General features: G+C 38.4%; 2 protein-coding genes across 4 annotated transcripts; one reads left to right on the top strand and one right to left on the bottom strand.

Moving 5' to 3' along the window:
* Positions 1 to 651: 651 nt before the first annotated feature.
* Positions 652 to 12,747, top strand: eif3c (eukaryotic translation initiation factor 3, subunit C). The gene is made up of 23 exons (XM_008436803.3): positions 652 to 810; positions 2,247 to 2,356; positions 2,433 to 2,498; positions 2,584 to 2,773; positions 2,854 to 2,979; positions 3,068 to 3,119; positions 3,676 to 3,809; positions 4,595 to 4,725; positions 4,805 to 4,949; positions 5,595 to 5,698; positions 6,281 to 6,422; positions 6,565 to 6,690; positions 7,254 to 7,347; positions 7,448 to 7,635; positions 8,676 to 8,900; positions 8,982 to 9,173; positions 10,122 to 10,293; positions 10,383 to 10,542; positions 10,995 to 11,060; positions 11,583 to 11,670; positions 11,783 to 11,948; positions 12,242 to 12,283; positions 12,398 to 12,747. Exons 2-23 carry the CDS (start codon positions 2,259 to 2,261, stop codon positions 12,475 to 12,477), a joined length of 2,787 nt encoding a protein of 928 aa, XP_008435025.1. The 5' UTR covers positions 652 to 810; positions 2,247 to 2,258; the 3' UTR covers positions 12,478 to 12,747.
* A 455-nt stretch (positions 12,748 to 13,202) lies between these two features.
* prodh2 (proline dehydrogenase 2) lies at positions 13,203 to 21,240 on the bottom strand. Of its 3 annotated transcripts, none has more exons than XM_008436801.3 (11): positions 21,090 to 21,240; positions 20,095 to 20,465; positions 18,977 to 19,167; positions 17,511 to 17,637; positions 17,116 to 17,187; positions 16,934 to 17,014; positions 16,486 to 16,629; positions 16,215 to 16,381; positions 14,658 to 14,768; positions 13,588 to 13,676; positions 13,203 to 13,510 (listed from the first exon to the last, which is right to left on the bottom strand). In XM_008436801.3, exons 2-11 carry the CDS (start codon positions 20,320 to 20,322, stop codon positions 13,326 to 13,328), a joined length of 1,395 nt encoding a protein of 464 aa, XP_008435023.1. In that variant the 5' UTR covers positions 20,323 to 20,465; positions 21,090 to 21,240; the 3' UTR covers positions 13,203 to 13,325. The 3 variants fall into 3 exon arrangements, with proteins under 3 accessions (XP_008435023.1, XP_081456732.1, XP_008435024.1); XM_081600606.1 differs by having other exon boundaries at positions 20,095 to 20,368; XM_008436802.3 differs by lacking the exon at positions 21,090 to 21,240 and having other exon boundaries at positions 20,100 to 20,232.
* Positions 21,241 to 21,351: the final 111 nt, after the last annotated feature.

Below are 21,351 nucleotides of genomic sequence, written 5' to 3'. Positions count from 1 at the left end.
TCTCTTTGCTCATCAACCACTTAAATGCAGATTACTACAGTAACCAGAGATGGGAGGATTACCCAAAAATGGCATTAGAGTAAGAGTAGCACTACTTCCAACATTATTTTACTCAAGTAAAAGTAAAAACTAGCTGTACAAGAAATTACTCGAGAATAAAGTATTTGGTAAACAGCTACTCAAGTAACTAAGCAACTCATGTTTAGAAATTACATAATCAACAGACAAAAATATATATTAATTACAAAATAAAAATCAGGGGAAAAACAAATATTTTTCCAAATCATTTCGTCTTTATATCAAACACCAAACAAACTTAAGGCGTGTTTTTGTGTCAGGTGAAATTATGGTTAAAACAAGCTTGTTTATCATTCAGTAAAGTCACAATGGGTAGAGAAATTTTACTACAAATAAGAGTAATGATACGATACCTCAAAATAAAACTACCCAACTCAAAGTAATAATACCCCTAAAAGTAAATGTTCCCAAATGTTACTCATTTGAGTAAATAACTAGTTGCTACCCAATTGTTCACTGTGAAGATATTATCTTTCCGCGTTCTAAACTAATAAAAACTTTTACCGCTTGGTGGCAGTATAACCCAGAAAAGCCCACTGTCGGTGAGAATGTAGATCTGCAGTTGCACCATCCCTATGTTGTGTAGATCTAGAGTAGGCTCCTTTTTCCTGACGCGAAGCACCCGGCGAGGTTGCCGCACACGTTTTCCGTGGCCCTATTTTAGCAAACCTGGATTTTATAACCTTTCAACGAGAACAAACACACGATAACAACATTTCCAGAACGACATAAGTAAGTTCGGTCATGAATGCAATAATAGTCAAGTATTTTGCTAGCTTGAAAGGATGCTGTTAATTCACTGGAAACTCGTGTAAGGCCTAATATTTTCACCGTAGTCTCTGATAGCATTAGCTTGCTAGCCGCGCCACATTAACGGCTTCAGTATAAATAAAAATGCTCTTTGCTTGGTATTTAATTGTGGTATTTATTTACAAGATGTTGTTTGGGATAATGTGTACAACTTAACCGAAAATACAATCTATGTTTGGCTAAATTAGGTCATTCTACTTCATATGTTAAAGAGTACGTTGCATTACTGACTGTTAGCATGTAGATAGCTAGTTGAAAACGTAGGTCCTGCCTCACTTACGTATGGAAACGCAATTTATTCTAAAAAGAAATAATGATTTAGCATTTATCAAAAGACGGTTTATGGCAATAAAGCTAGGTTGCATAACGGACGTAAAGATTGAGTTTCAAACTATAGATAGTCGGCTACTGATATTGTCAAAGGCTTGACAAAGTTAACGGTAAGATTAGTTGTTTTTTAACGCCTGAATGATTCCGGCTGAGGTGTTTCATTCGAGTCGGGTTGCTGTATGGCAGGTATCGTGATATAAAACGATACCTGCCATCGTATCGTTGGCAGGTATCGTTTTAGTACTTATATTACTTAATATAAGTAATAAAATAAAAAAATCCATTTGACGGTACCACTTTACTGATTCACTGCACATTTTGGATTACTTTTTAAATTATCACCTTTGGTGGAAATAAAAAAAATCCTCCTCTTTTGTCCTGATTAAAGAATAACTCGTATCCATATAAATTTGAAAAAAATCAGTATCAATATTACAGTTTTTCAGCAGAGGACGTTCACTGCTCATTTGTAATTTTTAGCAAGTATAAGAAGAAATATAAATAAGGGTGAATGAATAATTTAACATTCTGCTTTTAATGATACATTTTGCTTTTTTCTGTGTTATTATTTTAATGAGATGAGAAAATTAACAATTAAAATGTTTGTGGGATATGTACAGGTGGAGCAGGTGACCTTTTTTATTTTGAAGGACAATTTTGTTTACAGACTTCATAATTAAGTTTTTTTTGTTTTGTTTATTTTGGATATTTAAAATATCTTCCAGTTCCTGTGTTAAATATTCATTAGATTTCAAAGTTTATTGATCTTTGAGAATGTGTTCCTCCATTATTATACCATTATATTACTAGAAAATGGTCTCAAAGCATCAATACTATCATTTATCACAATAAGTTCTTGGAAAATTTATAGTCCAGCAAAATGTGTTATTGTGACGGATATAAGTGGAGCATCGGCATAAATTTTGTGTTGTCTAGGCAACATAAAATAATTAAAAATCTAGACATTGACTGTTCAGTACATCAGCTGACCTCTCTGATGTGTAATGCGTATCGTTCCAAATTGACAGCTCCTTCCAGCGATGTCTCGTTTCTTCGCCACCGGGTCTGACAGCGAGTCAGAGGAGTCGTCATCCGCCGATGAGATCACCCCTAAAGCGCCCGGAACGACCTTCAAGCAGTCAGTGCATCTCTCCAGTTTGTCATCGCATCAAATCCGTCTGCTGAGGTCTCACACAATAATACTTCTTTTACAGGTCGCTGCTCCTTAGTGACGATGAGGAGGATACTAAAAGAGTGGTGCGTAGCGCCAAAGACAAAAGGTGGGTGTGCTTTTAAACAGCCTCAAAACGGCAGAAATCGTCCACCAAGCTCATCATTAAAAAATAATTTCCATTTAAATGTCAGGTTTGAAGAGTTGACCAACTTCATAAAGACAATCCGCAACGCCATGAAGATCCGTGACATGTCCAAGTGTCTGGAGGAGTTCGAGCAGCTGTGTCGGGCCTTCCTGAAAAGCAAGAACATAGTGGACAAAGAAGGAGTTCCTCAGTTCTACATCCGCCTGCTGGCTGACCTGGAGGATTACCTCAACCAGGTCGGCTGCCTCCATTAATACCAAACAGCAGCCAGACGTTTCTTTTATTAAACAAACAACGTTTGTTCTCTTCCTTGAAGCTCTGGGAGGACAAAGAGGGCAAGAAGAAGATGAACAAGAACAACGCGAAGGCCCTGAGCACCCTGCGCCAGAAGATCCGCAAATACAACCGAGACTTTGAAACTGAAATTGCTGCTTACAAGGAGGTAAGGTGGAAATAAAAACAACTATGGTTGGGGTAAGAAAACAGAAGCGCCTGAACAGGAATAAAAATATATTTTTTTCACTTTTTAGAACCCACAGGAGTCTGCAGATGAAGAGGAGGAGAAGGAGCAGGAGGATTCTGGTAAATGTTTCTGTTCTTAATGTTTGTCACGTTCTCAAGAAACGCCAAGATTGCGGAAAAGCTCCAGATTATCCATTATATTAGATTCATAGTGAAAAATATTTGCACTTTTGAGGATTACAGATAGGCCTGTCATAATAAACAATAAATCAATTAATTAAAATGAGCCCAATAATAATAATTTTTTTCTTTTTGTACCAAAAACTGGATGGCAAAAGTTTTCAGTTTGGTGCTTTGACCTCAACCAGCCCTTTTATTGAAGGGCAGTTTAGTTTACATAGACTTCATGATTCATTTTATTTGTTATTTTCTTTATTTATGTTGGATATTTAAAATGTCTTCAAGCTCCAGTGTCAAACATTCACTGGAATTTAAGATTTATTGATCTTTGAGAATGTGTTCTTGCATTATTATACCATTATATTACTTACAACTGGTCTCAAACAACAATATATCATTTATCACAACAACTTCTGCATCCAGCAAAATTTATCATGTCAGGCCTAATTAGAAGTGTTAAGATCTTCTCAAAAACTCTCTTGTTTTATTTCCCCAGGCTCCTCGTCTGAGAGCGACGACGATGATGACGACGACGTGGGGGAGGAAGTGTCGGCAAAATCCTTCCTGAAGAAAAAACCCGAAGGCCCCTCAGAAGCGAGCAAATTCCTCAAGTCTGCCAAGGGCTCTGGGGTGAGAGGCAGCGAGCTGTTTGACTGCTTCACATCCTTGAAAATGTTTGGATATTAATCTGGTGTTTTCAAGGTTGATTTCTGTATAAAGTCCTTGAAAGTTCTTGATACTCAAACTGCACCGTTTGGCAGCAAAGTCAATCTAAGGTTTGATTAAAAGCCTAAATTTGGAAAATGAAATTTACAGTTGGAACCAGATATTTACATGTACCTAATAAGAAAACACAGCATTGTTTTTTCTGACTGTCTGAAGTTAAATCAGACTAAACGTTTCTTGTTTTAGGTCAGTTAGATTCACCAAAATTATTTCTGTTTGCTTAATTTCAGAAAAGTTACCAAGAACGTTTTTTAGAGATTGTTTGTAACTTTCTTTATATAATCTTTTAATGCCATTTACGTTATTTATCTGTTGAAATAAAGGTTAGATGATATTTTATGTTAACAAATGTTATTAAAATTAGGCAATTTATTATTAAATTAATGTTTTGTTCTCAAACCAGTGAAGTGTGAGATGCATTTAAAAACATAAAATTTTGTTCTATTTCAGTTTCCCTAGAACGTATAATACTATGACAAGACATTAAGAGCTGTAATAAATGACATCATATAATAGTGAATTGAAATAGTTTGGGTTTTTTTTTTTTTTAGATTTTTTTGTATTGCTTTTATCTCCAAAGTAGGAAAGTTTGAAACTTACCTTAAAAATGTTTGAAAAGTTCTTGAATTTCCTTTGAGAAAAGTCTACAAACAAATTGCAAATGTGAACGTCAGTTTTCCTTCCAACAGGACGAGTCGACTTCTAGTGATGAAGACGACGATGATGAAGACTGGGGTGGCGACACCGAGGAGAGCGGCAGCGAGAGCTCGGATGACGAGGAAGGGAAGAGCAAATCTCTGGCCACTGTTTTCCTCAAGAAGTAAGTGTGGAGTCCGACGGTCGGCCCAAATCGCTCTGCAGCCAAACGGGTCGCTAACGGGAACGTTTACCGTCCTCAGGGTGGCCGGCGCCGACAAAGCCGGCATCAAGAAGGGCGAGAAGAAGAAGAAGCTGCCGAAGAAAGATCGAGGTGGGGATCTGCAGGAGGGCGAAGGAGACGAAGAGGGTTGGGAGAAGGTTAAAGGAGGCGTCCCTCTGGTCAAGGTAGAAATTCACATTTTGCACGTTTTCATCCGTCCGTTTTGGTTTTAAAAAATCAAAACGCACATCCTGCACATTTTTAGGCAGTAAGTTAATGTGTTTTTGGTGTCTGGAAAATGAGCCATTTGAAAAACCTCTTGAATGTTACATAACAAATTAGCAGGCACTATGCCGTTACCTACCAACCGCACCTGAGCATAGCTCGTTACTTAGCAACCCAAACTGAGCTCCAGCACATTTGGTCAGCTGGTTTTACGCTGAACAACCAGAGTTATGTTGTTGTCTTACCATCCAGAAACCACTTGCTGCATTCTTACTGGTTGTACTGGAGGCTCCACTTCTGCTTTTCAAAGATGCACGGATGTATAATTGCACATCTGCTTGCAGCCATTTTCAAGTGTGATGGTAAATATTGAGTTGGGGCGTGGCCAGCAGCAGCTTAACTGAATTTAAAGTCACAGGAGCTCAAACAGGCAGAACCGACTAAAATCTAATTGCCTAAGAATGATTTTGTGCAAAAGAATGTAATGAACATAGACTAATCCTAACATGAGCATAATGGATCACATTAAGAGACGTGTCTCTAAAACAAAGCAAATATAACTGAGCTCTAATGCTGACGTTGATCTGGTGTTTTCTGTCCACCAGGAGAAACCAAAGATGTTTGCTAAAGGCACAGAGATCAACGTTCCTGTGGTGGTGAAGAAGCTCAATGAGATCCTGCAAGCAAGAGGCAAAAAGGGAACAGACAGGTAGGAGGAAACAGCTGTGACAAACCAAGAGTTTCTCTAGTTTCCATCTTGTAAAAGCCTGATAGCGCTCCTTCACAGTTTGTATTTTCTACTAACTGGAGTTCCAGTAGGGCTGCACAGTGGCGCAGTTGGTAGAGCTGTTGCCTTGCAGCAAGAAGGTTCTGGGTTCGATTCCCGGCCCGGTCTTTCTGCATGGAGTTTGCATGTTCTCCCTGTGCATGCGTGGGTTTTCTCCGGGTACTCCGGTTTCCTCCCACAGTCCAAAAACATGACTGTTAGGTTAATTGGCCTAACAGTTGGGGCCAACTCAGTTGGTGCATGGTTGTTTGTCCTGTGTGTCTCTGTGTTGCCCTGCGACAGACTGGCGACCTGTCCAGGGTGTACCCTGCCTCTCGCCTGGCACGCCAGCTGGAGATGGGCACCAGCAACCCTCCCGACCCCACTAAGGGACAAGGGTGCAGGAAAATGGATGGATGGAGTTCCAGTAGATTTATGATGTCGTCTAACCGCTGTAGTGGACAGACGAGCAGCTCAGATTAATGTTGGTCTGTTTAAATGATGAGCCGTTCTTTCCTCGCACAGGGCTGCTCAGATCGAGCTGCTCCACGCTCTGGAAGTCATCGCTGCTGAGAATAATCTGGGCCAAGGAATCCTGGTCAAGATCAAGTTCAACATCATCGCCTCTCTGTACGATTACAACCCCAACCTGGCAGCCTTCATGAAGGTGAGCCTCTGCGTTCTAAAAGATCCAACGTCACCGAAAGATTTTAAAATGATCTGTGAGCCGAAATGGATCAGATTCTTCCAGAGTTCTGGTGAGTTTGAGGTTCAGGACGTTTCTGTTTTGTGGTCATGTTGCTCTTCAGGCCGACATGTGGAAGAAATGCCTGGATTGCATCGACGAGCTGCTGGACATCCTGTTTGAATACAACAACATCTTCATCGGGGAAAACATCGCAGAGGACAGCGAGAGTCTGATCATCTCCGATCAGGTGAGCTGAACTCTTTATTTAAGGCTCTAACGGTTTTAAATGAAAAGGTTTGTCGTGTGATCAACAACCGGATATTAATGCCAGTAGAAAACAGGTTATTATAGTTAACTAAAATAACAAATTGAGAAAATATTTTTGCTAATGGAAATTATTAAAACTGTAATTAATGGGGGGGAACTATAACTGAAACCATGTCATGCATTGTAAAACGTGCTGAAATTATAACGTCCTTCATTTTTGTGTTTGTATTTATTAGCCTTTCAGATTGATGTAAAATAAATTTGTTTCTTATTTATTTAGACTACCACAGTCTTGTTCAACAATAATTAAATATTTAACCAAAATACATCAATTGAGTTTTTTTTTCTTACCTTAGATGGAACATAAACACAGATTAGCTCACATTTGTAATGGAAATAAATTTTTTTGCTGTTGTTTTCTTCTTCCTGTCACTGGTGAGACCTTAAATTTCTTTAGTTAGTTCTTTAGTTTGCAGTGTGACGAATCCATGAACCGCTCTGTGTGTGTGCGTGTGTGTGCGTGCCTGCCCGTCTGGCCATCAGCCTTTCAGGGTGCGCGGGTGTGTCCTGACGCTGGTGGAGAGGATGGACGAAGAGTTCACCAAGATCATGCAGAACACCGACCCTCATTCACAAGGTACAAAACCCACTATTGTTGCTGCTGCGTCTGTATAAACAAACATTTTCCTTCATAAATTCACGTTTCTGTTTCTCTTACTTTCCGTCTGCTTGTGCAGAGTACGTGGACAACCTGAAAGACGAAGGTCGGGTTTGCGGCATCATCGACCGGCTGCTCTCCTACTTGGAGAACAAAGGATCCACAGAGGAGATCTGCCGCGTCTACCTGCGGAGAATCATGCACACCTACTACAAGTTCGACTACAAAGCCCACCGCCGCAGCCTCGGCCTGCAGGGAGAAACCAAGGTGAGGCAAGGTCGTGTGTGGAGGGAAGAACTGGGCTCCCAATAAGCATTAAGACTATTAATCGCAGGATAAATTTAAAAAGTCTGACCAGTTCTATTTGCATTCATTTGTTTTTCTTCTATTGTTTCTTCTCTTTTGCCTCTTTTTTTAAATTACAATTGTGTTTACAGACTTCAGTATCAATTTTATTTGTTGTTTTAATCATTTGGGATATAGTCACCTTTCAAACATTATTAAGTTCCAAAGTTATTTATTTATTTACTTTTTTGTTTCCCCCAAAATCACTTTTGGGGGAAAAAAAGACCAAAAAATTGGCATTATTTTAGGAAAGTCACAATATTTAAAATGTCTTCCAGTTCCATTGTTAAATGTTTGTTAGGAATTAAAACGTGTTGATCTCTTAGAATGTGTACTTGTGATATTTCATTTGCTTAACAATAAATTGTCCCAGAAATTGCAATAAATTATGATATTATTGTTTTTGAGACAGTTTAATTTCTCAAGTAATAAATTACGTTCACCTGTTTTAGTGCATCTTTTATTTTTTCCAATTAAATGATAATATTGTTTTTAAACTGTTTTCAAAAGTGGTAGTGGTATAATAATGCAAGAGCACATTCTCAGAGTTGCATTTAATTTCTAATGAATATTTAACACTGAACTGGAAAACTTTAAATATCCTAAATAAATAAACAAAACAACAAATGAAATAAACTGTGAAGTTCTTCTGTCTGGTTGAGCGAGAAGCCCCAGACTGAAGACTTTTATCATCCAGTTTTTGGTAGAAAGAGAAAAACAAGAAATCATTCAAATTGAAATTATTGAGTTTGTTTTCATTTATCCTGCGATTAAGTGATTTATTGTTTATTGCAACAGGCCTACTACTTGCATTATTGTGCCATTACCATTATATTATTTGAAAATGGGCTCAAAACAGTAATAACCTTGTTAAGTTCTGGGACAATTTACTGCATATCGTGGGAAGAACTGCGGCTCCTCAGAGCAGAATAACTTTTTGCTTTTCTGAATTATGCGTTTAGTCGGAGCAGGACCAGGAGGAGAGCGAAGGCGAGGACAGCGCCATCATCATGGACCGCCTCTGCAAGTTCATCTACGCCAAGGACCGCACCGACCGCATCCGGACCTGCGCCATCCTGTGCCACATCTACCACCACGCCCTGCACTCACGCTGGTACCAGGCCCGCGACCTGATGCTCATGAGCCACCTGCAGGACAACATCCAGCACGCCGACCCCCCCGTGCAGGTCGGTCCCCTCAAGACCACCGGAAACTCAGCCTGAGGAGAACGGGAATAATCGGCTTTTTGTTCCGCTTTCCTCCTGAAGATCCTGTACAACAGAACCATGGTCCAGCTGGGCATCTGCGCCTTCAGACAGGGGATGATTAAAGACGCCCACAACGCTCTGCTGGACATCCAGTCATCGGGCCGAGCCAAGGAGCTGCTGGGGCAGGGGCTGCTGATGAGGAACATGCAGGAGAGGAACGCTGAGCAGGAGAAGATCGAGAAGAGAAGACAGGTAAGAGACGAGGAGGACGCATTCACACCACCACGGTTTAGTCCCCTTTAATCCGACTCCAGTCCGGTTCCCTAGAAAGTTTGAGTAATTAATCAAACTGCTGCAGACCAAAAGAGAAAGCTTTGGTCTTTCTACATACCCTGGTCTGGTCTCAAACTCGGGTGCAGTTTGAATGCATATATGAATGCCAAACGAACCGGAGTCCACTCCAAAAACAATTTTGGTCCTCATTCAAACCGAGTCTACCGGACTATCAGGTGTGAAAAGAACCTTAGGCTACATTCACACAGCAGACAAATGTGAACAAAATAATTATTTTTTTTAATGGCAATCTAAACGACCAAATTTTTATCTTTCGCTGCCCAAAACATCAAATCGGTGGCACTACATTGGATACATATGCAACAAAGCGTCTGCAGTCTGAACAGTCATGTCGAATGTCTTTAATGTGAGATATGGGGCATAATTCTGCACCAGAATGTAGTAAATCTGGATGTAAACAATGTCTTAAAATTATAATTATGAACTCATGAAAGAATCTTTGCCACTGAAACGCATCACATCACAATCCAGTCACTTCTGGCTGTGACGACACATTCAAACAGATTTCCCTACACAAACGGCAGTCAGTGCTTCACAAAAGGTCATTGTGATTTCTTTTTATTAGCTTTCTTCAATTTGTTAATGTTATGGTAGATTATTTCACCTAAAACAATATATTTTTCCATGTTTCAAGTGAAACAATCTGCCATTGGAACTAGTACTTTTTTTCATGAATATTAAGGAATTATTGAAGTAAAACAAGCTCCTGTAATTTGCTAAAAAGTTACTTCTAAGTTAGTTTTGTCTTACTTTAAGTGCACTAAGATATTTGCACTAGAAACATTCTTGGTGATATTTGTGTTTTTTGCAATGATGTGACTCCAAGATGGCACCTTTTGGCTGCAGGTTCCTTTCCACATGCACATCAACCTGGAGCTGCTGGAGTGTGTGTACCTGGTGTCGGCCATGTTGCTGGAAATCCCCTACATGGCTGCCCACGAGTTCGACGCCCGGCGCAGGATGATCAGCAAGCAGTTCCACCACCAGCTCCGAGTGGGAGAGAGGCAGCCACTGCTGGGTACAAAGCAATCCTCCGAACTCCCTCCGTCAGGGATTCACCTCACTCTGGAGGCAGAGACGATGAACTTTAACCTTTCTGACCCCCAGGACCTCCGGAGAGCATGAGGGAACACGTGGTGGCAGCCAGCAAGGCCATGAAGATGGGCGACTGGCGCACCTGCCACTCGTTCATCATCAATGAGAAGATGAACAGTAAAGTGTGGGACCTGTTTCCTGAGACGCAGCGAGTCAGAGAGATGCTCGTCAGGTAACTCCGCCCTCCTGATCCCTGGTTTCACACAGTAAAACATCTTCTGAAAACATGCACACAGTGGCAGATGCCCAGGGTGACATCAGAGAGGGGCGGCACAACCAGGATCTTTAAAATAAATTGGATCTTATCTATCAGTTGTCCCAAGTACAAGTTTGCTGCCATTTGAATGAATGTGTAGCCGGATAAGTTTCCCTTTGTTGCTGTTGACGACATCACCTGCTTTCTGCTACAAAAACAAATCGGATCATTTCTTGCATTTTAATTGGTTGAAGAGCAGCAGGAGGAAGGGCCCTGCTCCTGCAAGAATCACAACTGTGTGCATATTTATATTTCAACCTTACAAAGTTGGACATATTGATAAATCATAGTGTGATTAATCTGATTAAATGCTTTTAATGGAATGACTGCTCCAATTTTCCACCTAATGTTGTTAAAACCCTTTACAGGAAGATCCAGGAGGAATCCCTGAGGACGTACCTGTTCACCTACAGCAGTGTGTACGACTCCATCAGGTAAACGCATCGTGTACAGATGAATCAACTGTATTGATTTATCCAATATTTTGTTTTTGATGGTAACATTTTTGAAAAATTAGAATTTTTTTTCCCCAACAATGCACTCCTTGGGTTTTTTTTTTTTTGTTTTTTTTTTTGGCTCAGTGATGTCAGCGCTCCGAGAGCCACCGTTTTGTGACTATATTCTCGTAATTAAACGAAAACTATTGTATCCTAAAATCCAAAAATATTTGTCAGTTTTACATTTTTTTTTCTTCTAGAAAGGAAAGCAAGAAAAAAAAATTGCTTCAAGTTGGATTTGATGTGAAAAATATCTGGGATTTTTATTCATTTATTTCATAGCAGTTCAGAAAAATGGAGAAGAAAAGGACAATTCTGTGTTTAGTCTGTGGAAGCAATCTGATTAATCTGCTCCAGAAAACCTCAAATTCACATTATTATATATTAGAAGACATTTAGATCTGCTAAAAACTATGCTAAATGTTTATTTTTATGTTTGTTTCTGTCTGTGATCTGCAGCATGGAGACTCTGTCTGAGATGTTTGAACTGGAGATCCCAACCGTTCACAGTATTATCAGCAAGATGATCATCAATGAGGAACTGATGGTTCGTTTTAGTCTTCCTATTAGCATAAAAAAATCTTAGTATTGAACCAATGAATTCCAACTGTTGGTTAATTATTAAAGGCGTTAAGAGCTTTTTGCACCGACCTCCACAGGCGTCGCTGGACCAGCCCACGCAGACGGTGGTGATGCACCGCACAGAGCCCACCTCCCTGCAGAACATGGCTCTGCAGCTGGCAGAGAAACTGGGCAGCCTGGTGGAGAACAACGAGCGGATCTTCGACCTGAAGCAGGGCGTCTACGGAGGATACTTCAACAGAGGTGAGCGGGACAGGAAACGTGGATTTAATCCTGTTATTTTTAATAAAATGGAACAAATTCTGATCTGAGCTGATATGGAAGAATTGTCTTAGATTGAGAAAGATCTGGAAAAACCAGATGATGTTTGAACTTAAAGGAGTTTTTATTTAAGAGTTAGCCTCCCGTTTTAGGATCATTTTAACTTTAGATTTTAATTTATAATAAATATTTAAATGAAACATACCAGTCTGATTTCTATGCAGATATCATCTGTAAATGCCTTCAGAAAAAAATAGTTTTGTTTTGATTTTCAGATCAGAAAGGCGGATATCAGCAGAAGCAGCCGTACCAGAGAGGTATATATTATGTTGCCTGCTCCTCCATGCATATATTTTGAATAATGCAGCTGGTTTTCTGTTTGTATTTAGTTAAATGCTGATTGTAATTTTAAAATTTTGACCTTTCAACAGATCAGAAAGGCGGCTACCAGCAGAAGCAGGGCGGCTACCAGCGAGGAGGCTACAGGAATCAAAACCAGAGCAACTACTGAACTTAGAAATTGTGCTGGGATTTTTTTGTCACTTTTTCTACCTGGAGTAATTTTCATTCCACAACACCAACAACAACCAATGGAAAAATGGTTTCAGTTTATCCTGAATCAGCTGAAACTTCCTTCATTAAAGCTATGAAATGTCTCAACAATACCACCATTCAGTACCGAACCCTGAAGATTTTCTCCTCTGTAGCAAAGCAGCGTGGTCAATTAGAACATGTTAACTATTATTTACTTAGGAAAACAGTAATAAAGGAAAAAAATAAACACTGTCTTGAGTTTGTTTATTCAGAAACACAAACAACTGGGTTAATTTTCTTGATGAACCAAACCAACTTGCAGCTAAAACATGGATATGCACAGAGTATCTGTTTAGAGCAGGAGCTTGGTAAGTTCAAATTTGCAGTTTGAGGTTAACTTTTGAGTCTATTAGCATAATTGCTAAGTCCTTTTAGCTAAGCCCTGTTTTCTAGAAATAGGACTTGGGCAATTATGCTAATGAAATTTTAAATGCACTGTCAGTCATTCTGGAGAACATTTGAACTATTTTTGATACATTCAGCTGTAAACATCTATGCTAGCTTTGTAACTTCATAACATTAGTCAACATGCCTGCAGTAACTTCTGCTTTTACTGTGACCAAGAATAAAAGATCAGCATACATTAAAAATTGTTCACATACATGACGACAAAAAGTGGAGACTGCAGAACGCTGTGGGATATAACGTGTAAAACAAGGGATTTGTTTATTTAGAATTGCATAACATTCATAAGTAATTTATCCAAGAGAATACGCCATTTCATCAGTTTCCTGATTTGTTTTCAGTCTCTATGTTGGTTATCCGTCATTCGCTGCCACCCCTCATGCTCCGCCTCATTCTGTGTCTGAGCTCCTGCCTCAGCAGGTCTCTTTCTTTGCGAATGCCCTGCAGTACGGTGCGGTTCTCCTGGGCCCGGCGCACCAGGTAGGGGAGAGTGTCGTCCACTGAGCCGTATGGCACCGACTTGTAGACAGGATAACCTTCCTTTGCTGGTCAAAAGAAAAACAATAGTCAACGTTAGTGATGCTCTTCTGTACAACATGAAGGAAAAAGGAGTTCATCTCACCCAGGGTCAGGGAGACGTGATCACACATCCCCAGTAGCTGGCCGAAACACACCGAGCCTCCATCTTTTTCTATCCCCAACTCCTCCATCCTACAGTACAAATGTTCATTTTAAACACTCAAAACTTTAAATATTCCTGTCCTGTACAGTCATGAGAAAAGATCAGGATACCCTGCTACAACCCGGGAGTTATTCCAGCATGTTTGAACCTACGAATGTTTAAATATCTTAAGTATTATGCTTCCTTGAACAGGTTAGGGTAGGTCTATGTTCTATAGAAAACATGTTCATTATATGGTTTTGCACAGAATTATTAGATTAGATTTTAGTCTGCTCAGTTCTGCCTCTTTTGAACTCCTTTCAGAATGAGCTGCTGCTGGATTCACCCCCCAAATCAACACTTTACACTCTCGCATGAAAATGGCTGCAGACAGATCCATAAATATACAACTATGCATCTTTGAAAAGCAGAAGCGGAGCATCGTGTACAATAAACAAGACTACAGGAAGTGGTTTCTGGATGGTAAGTCAACAATAATACACTTGTCTTTTCTAGAAGCCATTGTACAGTGCATACCAGCTGACCAAACATGCTGGACCTCTGCTGGGGTTGCTAGGTGACAGCACAATGCTAGTCAAGTGTTACTTTTTGAAGCCGCTAATTTTACACACCAAAAACGTCTGTTTAGTGTTTTTTTTTAAGCGGTTGGGCTGTTTTTAGAAGCAGTTGAGACTTAAAAAAAAGTACAAAAACGTGCAAAATGTGACATTTGCATATTAGATCCCCTTTAATATATCTAGCCTTCATCACGATGTTCGATTGAGCTTAAATATTGATTTGTTCCTTTAAAGCTCATTATTTGACTGCAAGGCAAACAATGCCCTTTAAAGCTTGTTTAAAACTCAGTAAGCTTCCGCCGGTTAATATATTTAGTTTTCTAAACAGAAGAGTGACTTCTGTGGACTGATGGTGATGATTCTTCATTCTCTCCTTCAAACCTTTTCCTTAAATCCTTAATTAATTTTCCTTTAAAATAACCCTGTGAAGTATGTTTTTATTTATGTCCTTACCTTTTAGCAGCTCGTCTCACAGACTCCTCATTGTGGGTGGCCACGATGATCCTGTAGCGGTCCGGTTTCTGTGCTATGGCTTCCAGCATCACGTCCAGACAGCCGTTATAACTGTTGCCACAAGAAGTCGTAACATGTTACGGGTTTATTTCTCACTCTGCTGTGAAAACGTCTGAATTAATGAAGGTTTTGACTTCTAAATGAAAATTAAATGAATATATAGATCACTTTTTTTTTTTGTCATAGCAAGTTCAGTTGAGACACGTTTTGGATTTTGCAATGGCTGAACGTTATTATCACAGTGGACTTCCGGTGATCAGCATTCGCTGGTTTTCACTCACAGCCGACCACGAATAGCTAAAATCCGCAAATGCTTGAGAACCCCTATGAAAATAATTACAACTGTAACAGTTTGTAACAGTATTTATTTCCACAATTTGTCACTTTACAATTCCAATTTCAACTTCAAAGTGTTTTATTGAGATTTTGTGTGATTTACCAAACCAAATAAAAAAAAATAATTTTAAAGTGGAAGGAAAACGATGCACGGTGTTTTGTCTAATGAAACCAAGTCTGATCTTAATGTAACATACAAGTAGAAGTATCAAGCTGTGTGTTGGTAAAATGCTTCAAAGTAGAAAAAAAGTCTTATCTTTCCATTTTACGATTATGCACCACTTTATTTTGGTTTATATAATAATTCTGTGAAATATATTGAAGTGTGCTATTGAAGTGTGCGATTGTAATGTGACAAAATATGAAAAACCTTAAAAAGTATGAATAATTTCTACAAAACTCTGCAGGAATTTAAGGTCTACCCAATGCTCTCTCCAAGGTCTTCCTCAATCGGAACCGCCAACATGGGCCTCAGTCCCAGCAAGCTGATGCTTGAGAACCCCTATGAAAATAATTACAACTGCATACATTGATCGCTTAAACACTAAATACAACCTTAATACGCATTAAGACAAACAGTAAGACCAATTTTAATTAAGAGATTTTGACAAGAAAGGCTCTTTGGGTTATAAAGATTACATGGAGTTAAATTGAGGATATAAAATTTGTAAAAAATAAAATAAAATAAAAAATGTTTGAACCAATAAAAGGCATAAAACTGAAAAAAAAATCTGAACCAAAAAGTTTTCAAATCTTTTTCAGTTTCCTTTCTCAGTGTAAAACCTTTAGTTTTGGTTTGAAAATGATTTTTCAATTGCAATTTTTATTTCATTTAAACAAACATGATGTCCTCATTTTAGCACCTAAGTTAGCTTCCTGTTTTATTTTAAATATTTTGGGTCTTTTTATGAATTTTCCCTGAAAAATTTAGAGTTAGATTCTAATGAGAGATCCACTGTGTTATTAAAAACTTATGGAAATATAGATTTGGATTCAGTCGTCTGAACTCATTATTTTGTGCATTAAAGCCAGTTTGGGTCACTCTGTTAGTCAAATGTTTCTTCCAGGCTGTACTTTTGGGTTGACATTTTGAAACTGAGATGGCGATTATAATTTAAGTCCGTCCTTAGATTTAGCCTTGGTATTTGCTGTGCATCCAACCTCTTGTTGGTCTCTTCCCAGCTCGGGTGAATGGGATCCACCCTGCACTCCTTCTCTGCCAGCTTTCGCTCTTTGTCCATGTATGCACCTCGTACCAGTTTGACTCCCAAGCAGAAACCTTCAGCCTGCGACAGATGGAGAGCCTCCAACAGCAGAGACCCGGACTCCTGGTTGACAGATGAGACGCTTGTCACATACCATCAGTGAGTGGAAACAGTGGAAATGCTCAGATGTTTGTAGAAGTTATTGAACCGTCGATTTTGACAGCTGCCTTTAGATAACACTGATAGGTGTTCCAGATCCAGGCGCCATCTTTGTTGAACTTCTTCATCAGCGCCATGGTGACCAGCGTGAGAGCCGGGTTCATGTAGGTGTACTCTGCATCAACCAGCACTCTGACTTTGTTAACACTTGCCTAAAAACAATAATCAACATTTAACAATGTAACTTTTATTATTACAGCAACATCACAAAAGATAAAGATAAACATTTATTTAAATGGAATACCATTTTTTATTACTGTGAACGGTAGGAATATGGATGTGGGTGAATCTTAAAATAAGTCACTGTTGTCACAACGACTGACAGGAAAACAAATATATTACAGTACAGCAATGACAACAGTACGTGTGTGTCAGAATGCCCATAAAACTACTTCTGACTGCAACTGGATTGTGAAAATACAACCATTACAAACAGATAAGTCTGGGAAGGGTTACCTCCGCTATTTTGTTCAGTCTTTGCAGACCACACAAGAAATGAGCCGCCTCTTTTTCCTCCAATCCAGGAAACGTTACCATCTAAAAAACAGTATAAATTATTTAAAATGCAAGTGATATTGTGAATAAAATTAGAAAAATACACTGTATAATCTACATTACTCAGTGGACTGCTGGCTTACTTCTCCGTCCATCGCTCGGACAAGGAGGCTCAGGTCGTATGGCTGCTGTGCAATCAGGGTTGTGAGTTTGACCTTTGACACAAACAGTTTATTCTCAGTAGAAAGAGGTGAAGGACATTCAGTAATAGATCAACATGACAGAGAGACAGACTGATGGAAACGGAGGGCAACTAGGCTGGGGAAATTAGTGTTGAGTCGGCAGAAACAGCTTAGAGCAGCTGTTGACAGCGCAAACACTAAAACGTGGGTTCTTATCTTTTTTCCCCTCATACGTGTAGGAATTCAAGGCTGTCAGTGTGTTGGTGGTAAGCCTCAAGTCCAAAAGATAAAATAAAATAAAGGAAAAAGAAATGTTTTATATTTAATATTTTTGTGTATGGAGGAAGGATCCTTACACACAGCTCCGGGCTGAGCAGAGCCGTGATCTTCAGCTGCATCATCGGGTCTTTGCTCCAGGCATTGCTGTGGGACATCCGCACACATTCCAACATGGCCGCCATGTTGTCGTCATATCTCTTTTCTCTAGTGGGGATAAAGCTTACTTAGAACTATGACATTTCAACACACATCCAAATATTAAAGATAATGTTGTCGAGTTATGCATGTGTGCGTGTGTGTGTGTGTGTGTGTGTGTGTGTGTGTGTGTGTGTGTGTGTGTGTGTGTACTTGTCTTTAGTGTTTGTTAAGGACATTTTCTGCTACATTCACCCACCCTCTGAAGACCATTGTCCTTATGAGGACCAAAGCCATTTTTAATGTTGTGGGTCAAGGTTAAAGGTTTCAGGTGGGAATTAAATTTTGATTAAGTTTAAATTAAAAAATGTAGTGGTAATGGTTAGGGTTAGGCATTAATGCAGTAACTAAAACGAATATAAGTCAATACCAAGTCTTAATATTTTCTCTTTATTCTGAAATCATTTAGTTTTGCATATTTGTATGGAGATACTTGTTTTTATTTTATTTCATTTGTTAATTTTATAGCTAAATTACATGTAAGTTCACAATTATGAATCTATTTATGTCACATATGATTATATTCGTATTTGCTCATATGTAACATTTTGACGGAGTAGCTCGTCAACAAATTAACAGTTTCTCCTCGGGGATAAATTCTGGTTCTCTAATATGAGTAGAAATACAAAGTGAGAGATTAAACATGAATTACTACAACAGGATTTCACTAAATATATTTTTTAAGGAAAAATCGTGCTTTGTGTCTATTTCAGGTTGACCAAACATTAGAAGAGGAACAAAAATTGAGCTGACCAGCTGGCATTAGTGAAAGGTCAACACTTTTTCAGTGAGCTATCGGTGAGTGTAACATTAAAAATACTATTTTCAGCTGTTGGGGACCAAGTTACAGGTGGATTTATTGCAACCTTTTATACTGTATTCATCAAAGCCTCAAATAAGTTTTTTATTACATTAATGAATGATTTAAAACCAACCTTTTTGAATGTACAGTGCTTTGTAACAGTATTTATTTCCACAATTTGTCACTTTACAACCCCAATTTCAACTTCAAAGTGTTTTATTGAGATTTTGCGTGATTTACCAAACCAAATTAAAAAAAATAATTTTAAAGTGGAAGGAAAATGATGCACGGTGTTTTGTCTAAAGAAACCAAGTCTGATCTTAATGTAACATACAAGTAGAAGTATCATGCTGTGTGTTGGTAAAATGCTTCAAAGTAGAAAAAAAGTCTTATCTTTCCATTTTACGATTATGCACCACTTTATTTTGGTTTATATAATAAATCTGTGAAATATATTGAAGTGTGCGATTGTAATGTGACAAAATATGAAAAACCTTAAAAGGTATGAATAATTTCTACAAAACTCTGCAGGAATTTAAGGTATACCCAATGCTCTCTCCAAGGTCTTCCTCTATCGGAACCGCCAACATGGGCCTCAGTCCCAGCAAGCTGATCTTTCCCATGGACTGGGAGATCTCCATCTCGTTTTCTCCAGCCACAAACTGGGCGTAGACGGTGGGCCGCAGCAGCAAAGAGAACCCTCTCCTCCCCAGGATTGTGCGTGCTGCTGTCATCAGCTAAAAAAGATTAAAATTATAACTGAATCAGTTATAGAAAGTATGGTGCGGTTCTCCTGGGCCCTGGATAAAATTATTTTTATCCAACTAATTCAATATTTCTTTCATTTACTTTAAAATGTTATAATTTAGTAGTATTCATTATATCCTAAGCCTATAATAAATTCATTTTCAAGTGTAAACAGGAGTGGCTTTAAATTAAAAAAACAATGAGAGAAGAGTTTGTTCAAAAACAAAATATCAAGATGAAACACTTGCACTTCAGTTGGAGGGATTTGGGAGTGAAATAATCATTGTGAGGAGATGCAACTGTGTTTTTCATTCTTCAAATTAAAAAAAATGCATACAAATCATTTGCTACAAATACAAAAAGGTTTGATTATGATTGTTTATTTTCTTTTATGAGTTTGTCTACAGACTTGACCGCAATTTCTTAGAGATATGCTTTAGAAAACATGGAGGAAAAATGCTGTATTGATTTTGGTAATGCTGTATGCATATAAAAAGTGAAGGAATAATAAGCATTTGCTTAATTTTTTTAGGCTACACTTTGTGCTCTTGCCATTGACAAGAAATTTGTTTAGTTTTTGTCTAGATTTTTTTCCTTGCTTTTGATTTTTTCATTTTGTTTTGCTTGCTTGTGAAAATAATCATAATATTGCAAATACAAATTTGTAGGAGAATAAAGTCATGATAACATGAATTAAAATCATACTACAGCTTTATTCCGTACAACTTTATTCCCATAATTTTATTGATATATTTACTTACTTATTTATTTTCTTAGTATAGTCCTAATACTCTGTCATAGTTTAAAAAATTACCAAATTACAAAAAATTTTTAAAATTTTAATCTAAAAAGAAATGGGTTTATTAAGTGTCAAGGAAAAGAAAGACAGGAAAGACTTCATAAAGCTTCGATCTCACCTTACCACAGTTGTTGACCAGCACAGGGAAGGAGCACAGGCGGAAGACACCGAGAGCTCGGAGGAGTTCGCCCAGACTCTTCACCCTGAAGGCACTCGGATCCTCAAAGGCCAGGCTGACCGACAGAATCTCCGGCCGCTTCACCGCTGCCGTCCTGGAGGTGGCGGTACCAACAAGCCTCCGCGACAAGAGGTGAGGGACGGCCGAGCGGAGGTTAGAGCACAGCATCGTCCCAGGAGAAACACAAGTGTGTTCAGGTTTAGCTGGAAACCAGCTTATAGAAAAATTTTATGTCTTTAGAGTGTGTAAATATATGTTACAGTGCCAAATATTCAATTTTAGACCGTTGTTTTCCTTTCTAGGTAAAAATCCTATATATATATAGGAGAAAGAAAAACACAAAAGTTTTGAAATTTTACAAAACCGATGCTGGTTTCCGTTTATGAGCTCTATAGAAGCATAAAGATAAGATAGAACACTGCAAAACATAAAATCTAATCAGGTATTTTTGTCTAGTTTCAAGCAATTATCTTAGTTCACTTGAAATAAGAAAACTAGCTTATAAGTAATTATTCAGCAACATATTGGCGCTCGTTATAAGAATTATTGACTTCAAGCAAGCTCCAGTATATTGATGAAAAGTTATTTGTAATTTAATTTTATCTTATTATAAGAGCACTAAGATATTTGCAGTAGATACCAAACAAAATAAAACGTAAGAGTTTGTGTTTTTGCAGTGTGTATTTATTTAGCTCTCTAATTTTGTGAGACATCTACTAAAGTTTTATTTAGTATTTTTAAATGTTAAGTAATTTGTTGGTAGGATTAGTAAAGAAACACAAAATTTTACCAAGTATTTTTATCTATTTTCTTGTGACTCTGGCTCAAGTGTTTAACGGGTAAAAAAAAATCACCTCAAAAACTATTTTTTACAGCAGAATCAAATCTAATTCAAGAAAATAGAAAACTGAAGCAGAAAAGAAAGAAAGTTTTACCATCCGTCCCATAAACGCCACCCAGATCACCTCACTGATTAAAGCTGGTAGCTGCAGTTTGAGGATCCAAGCGCAGGACTTTTGGGTTAATCAGTGACTGTTGGGACATTTGAGTAAACATCAGTCTGACCCGTAGCATTGCCTCATAGATCTTCACTTGGTTTGTGATCCACTGACACTAAGTTGGCCACAAATATAAAGTGCATCACTGCATATTGCTTTACTTTAAGAACTTTTCTAAATGTGTTTTATCCTTTTACAG

This window comes from Poecilia reticulata, chromosome 19 (genome assembly GCF_904066995.2).
Source record: "Poecilia reticulata chromosome 19, P_reticulata-male-v2, whole genome shotgun sequence".
Classification (NCBI taxonomy): Eukaryota; Metazoa; Chordata; class Actinopteri; order Cyprinodontiformes; family Poeciliidae; genus Poecilia; species Poecilia reticulata.
This window is presented reverse-complemented; position numbering and strand designations above follow the sequence as displayed.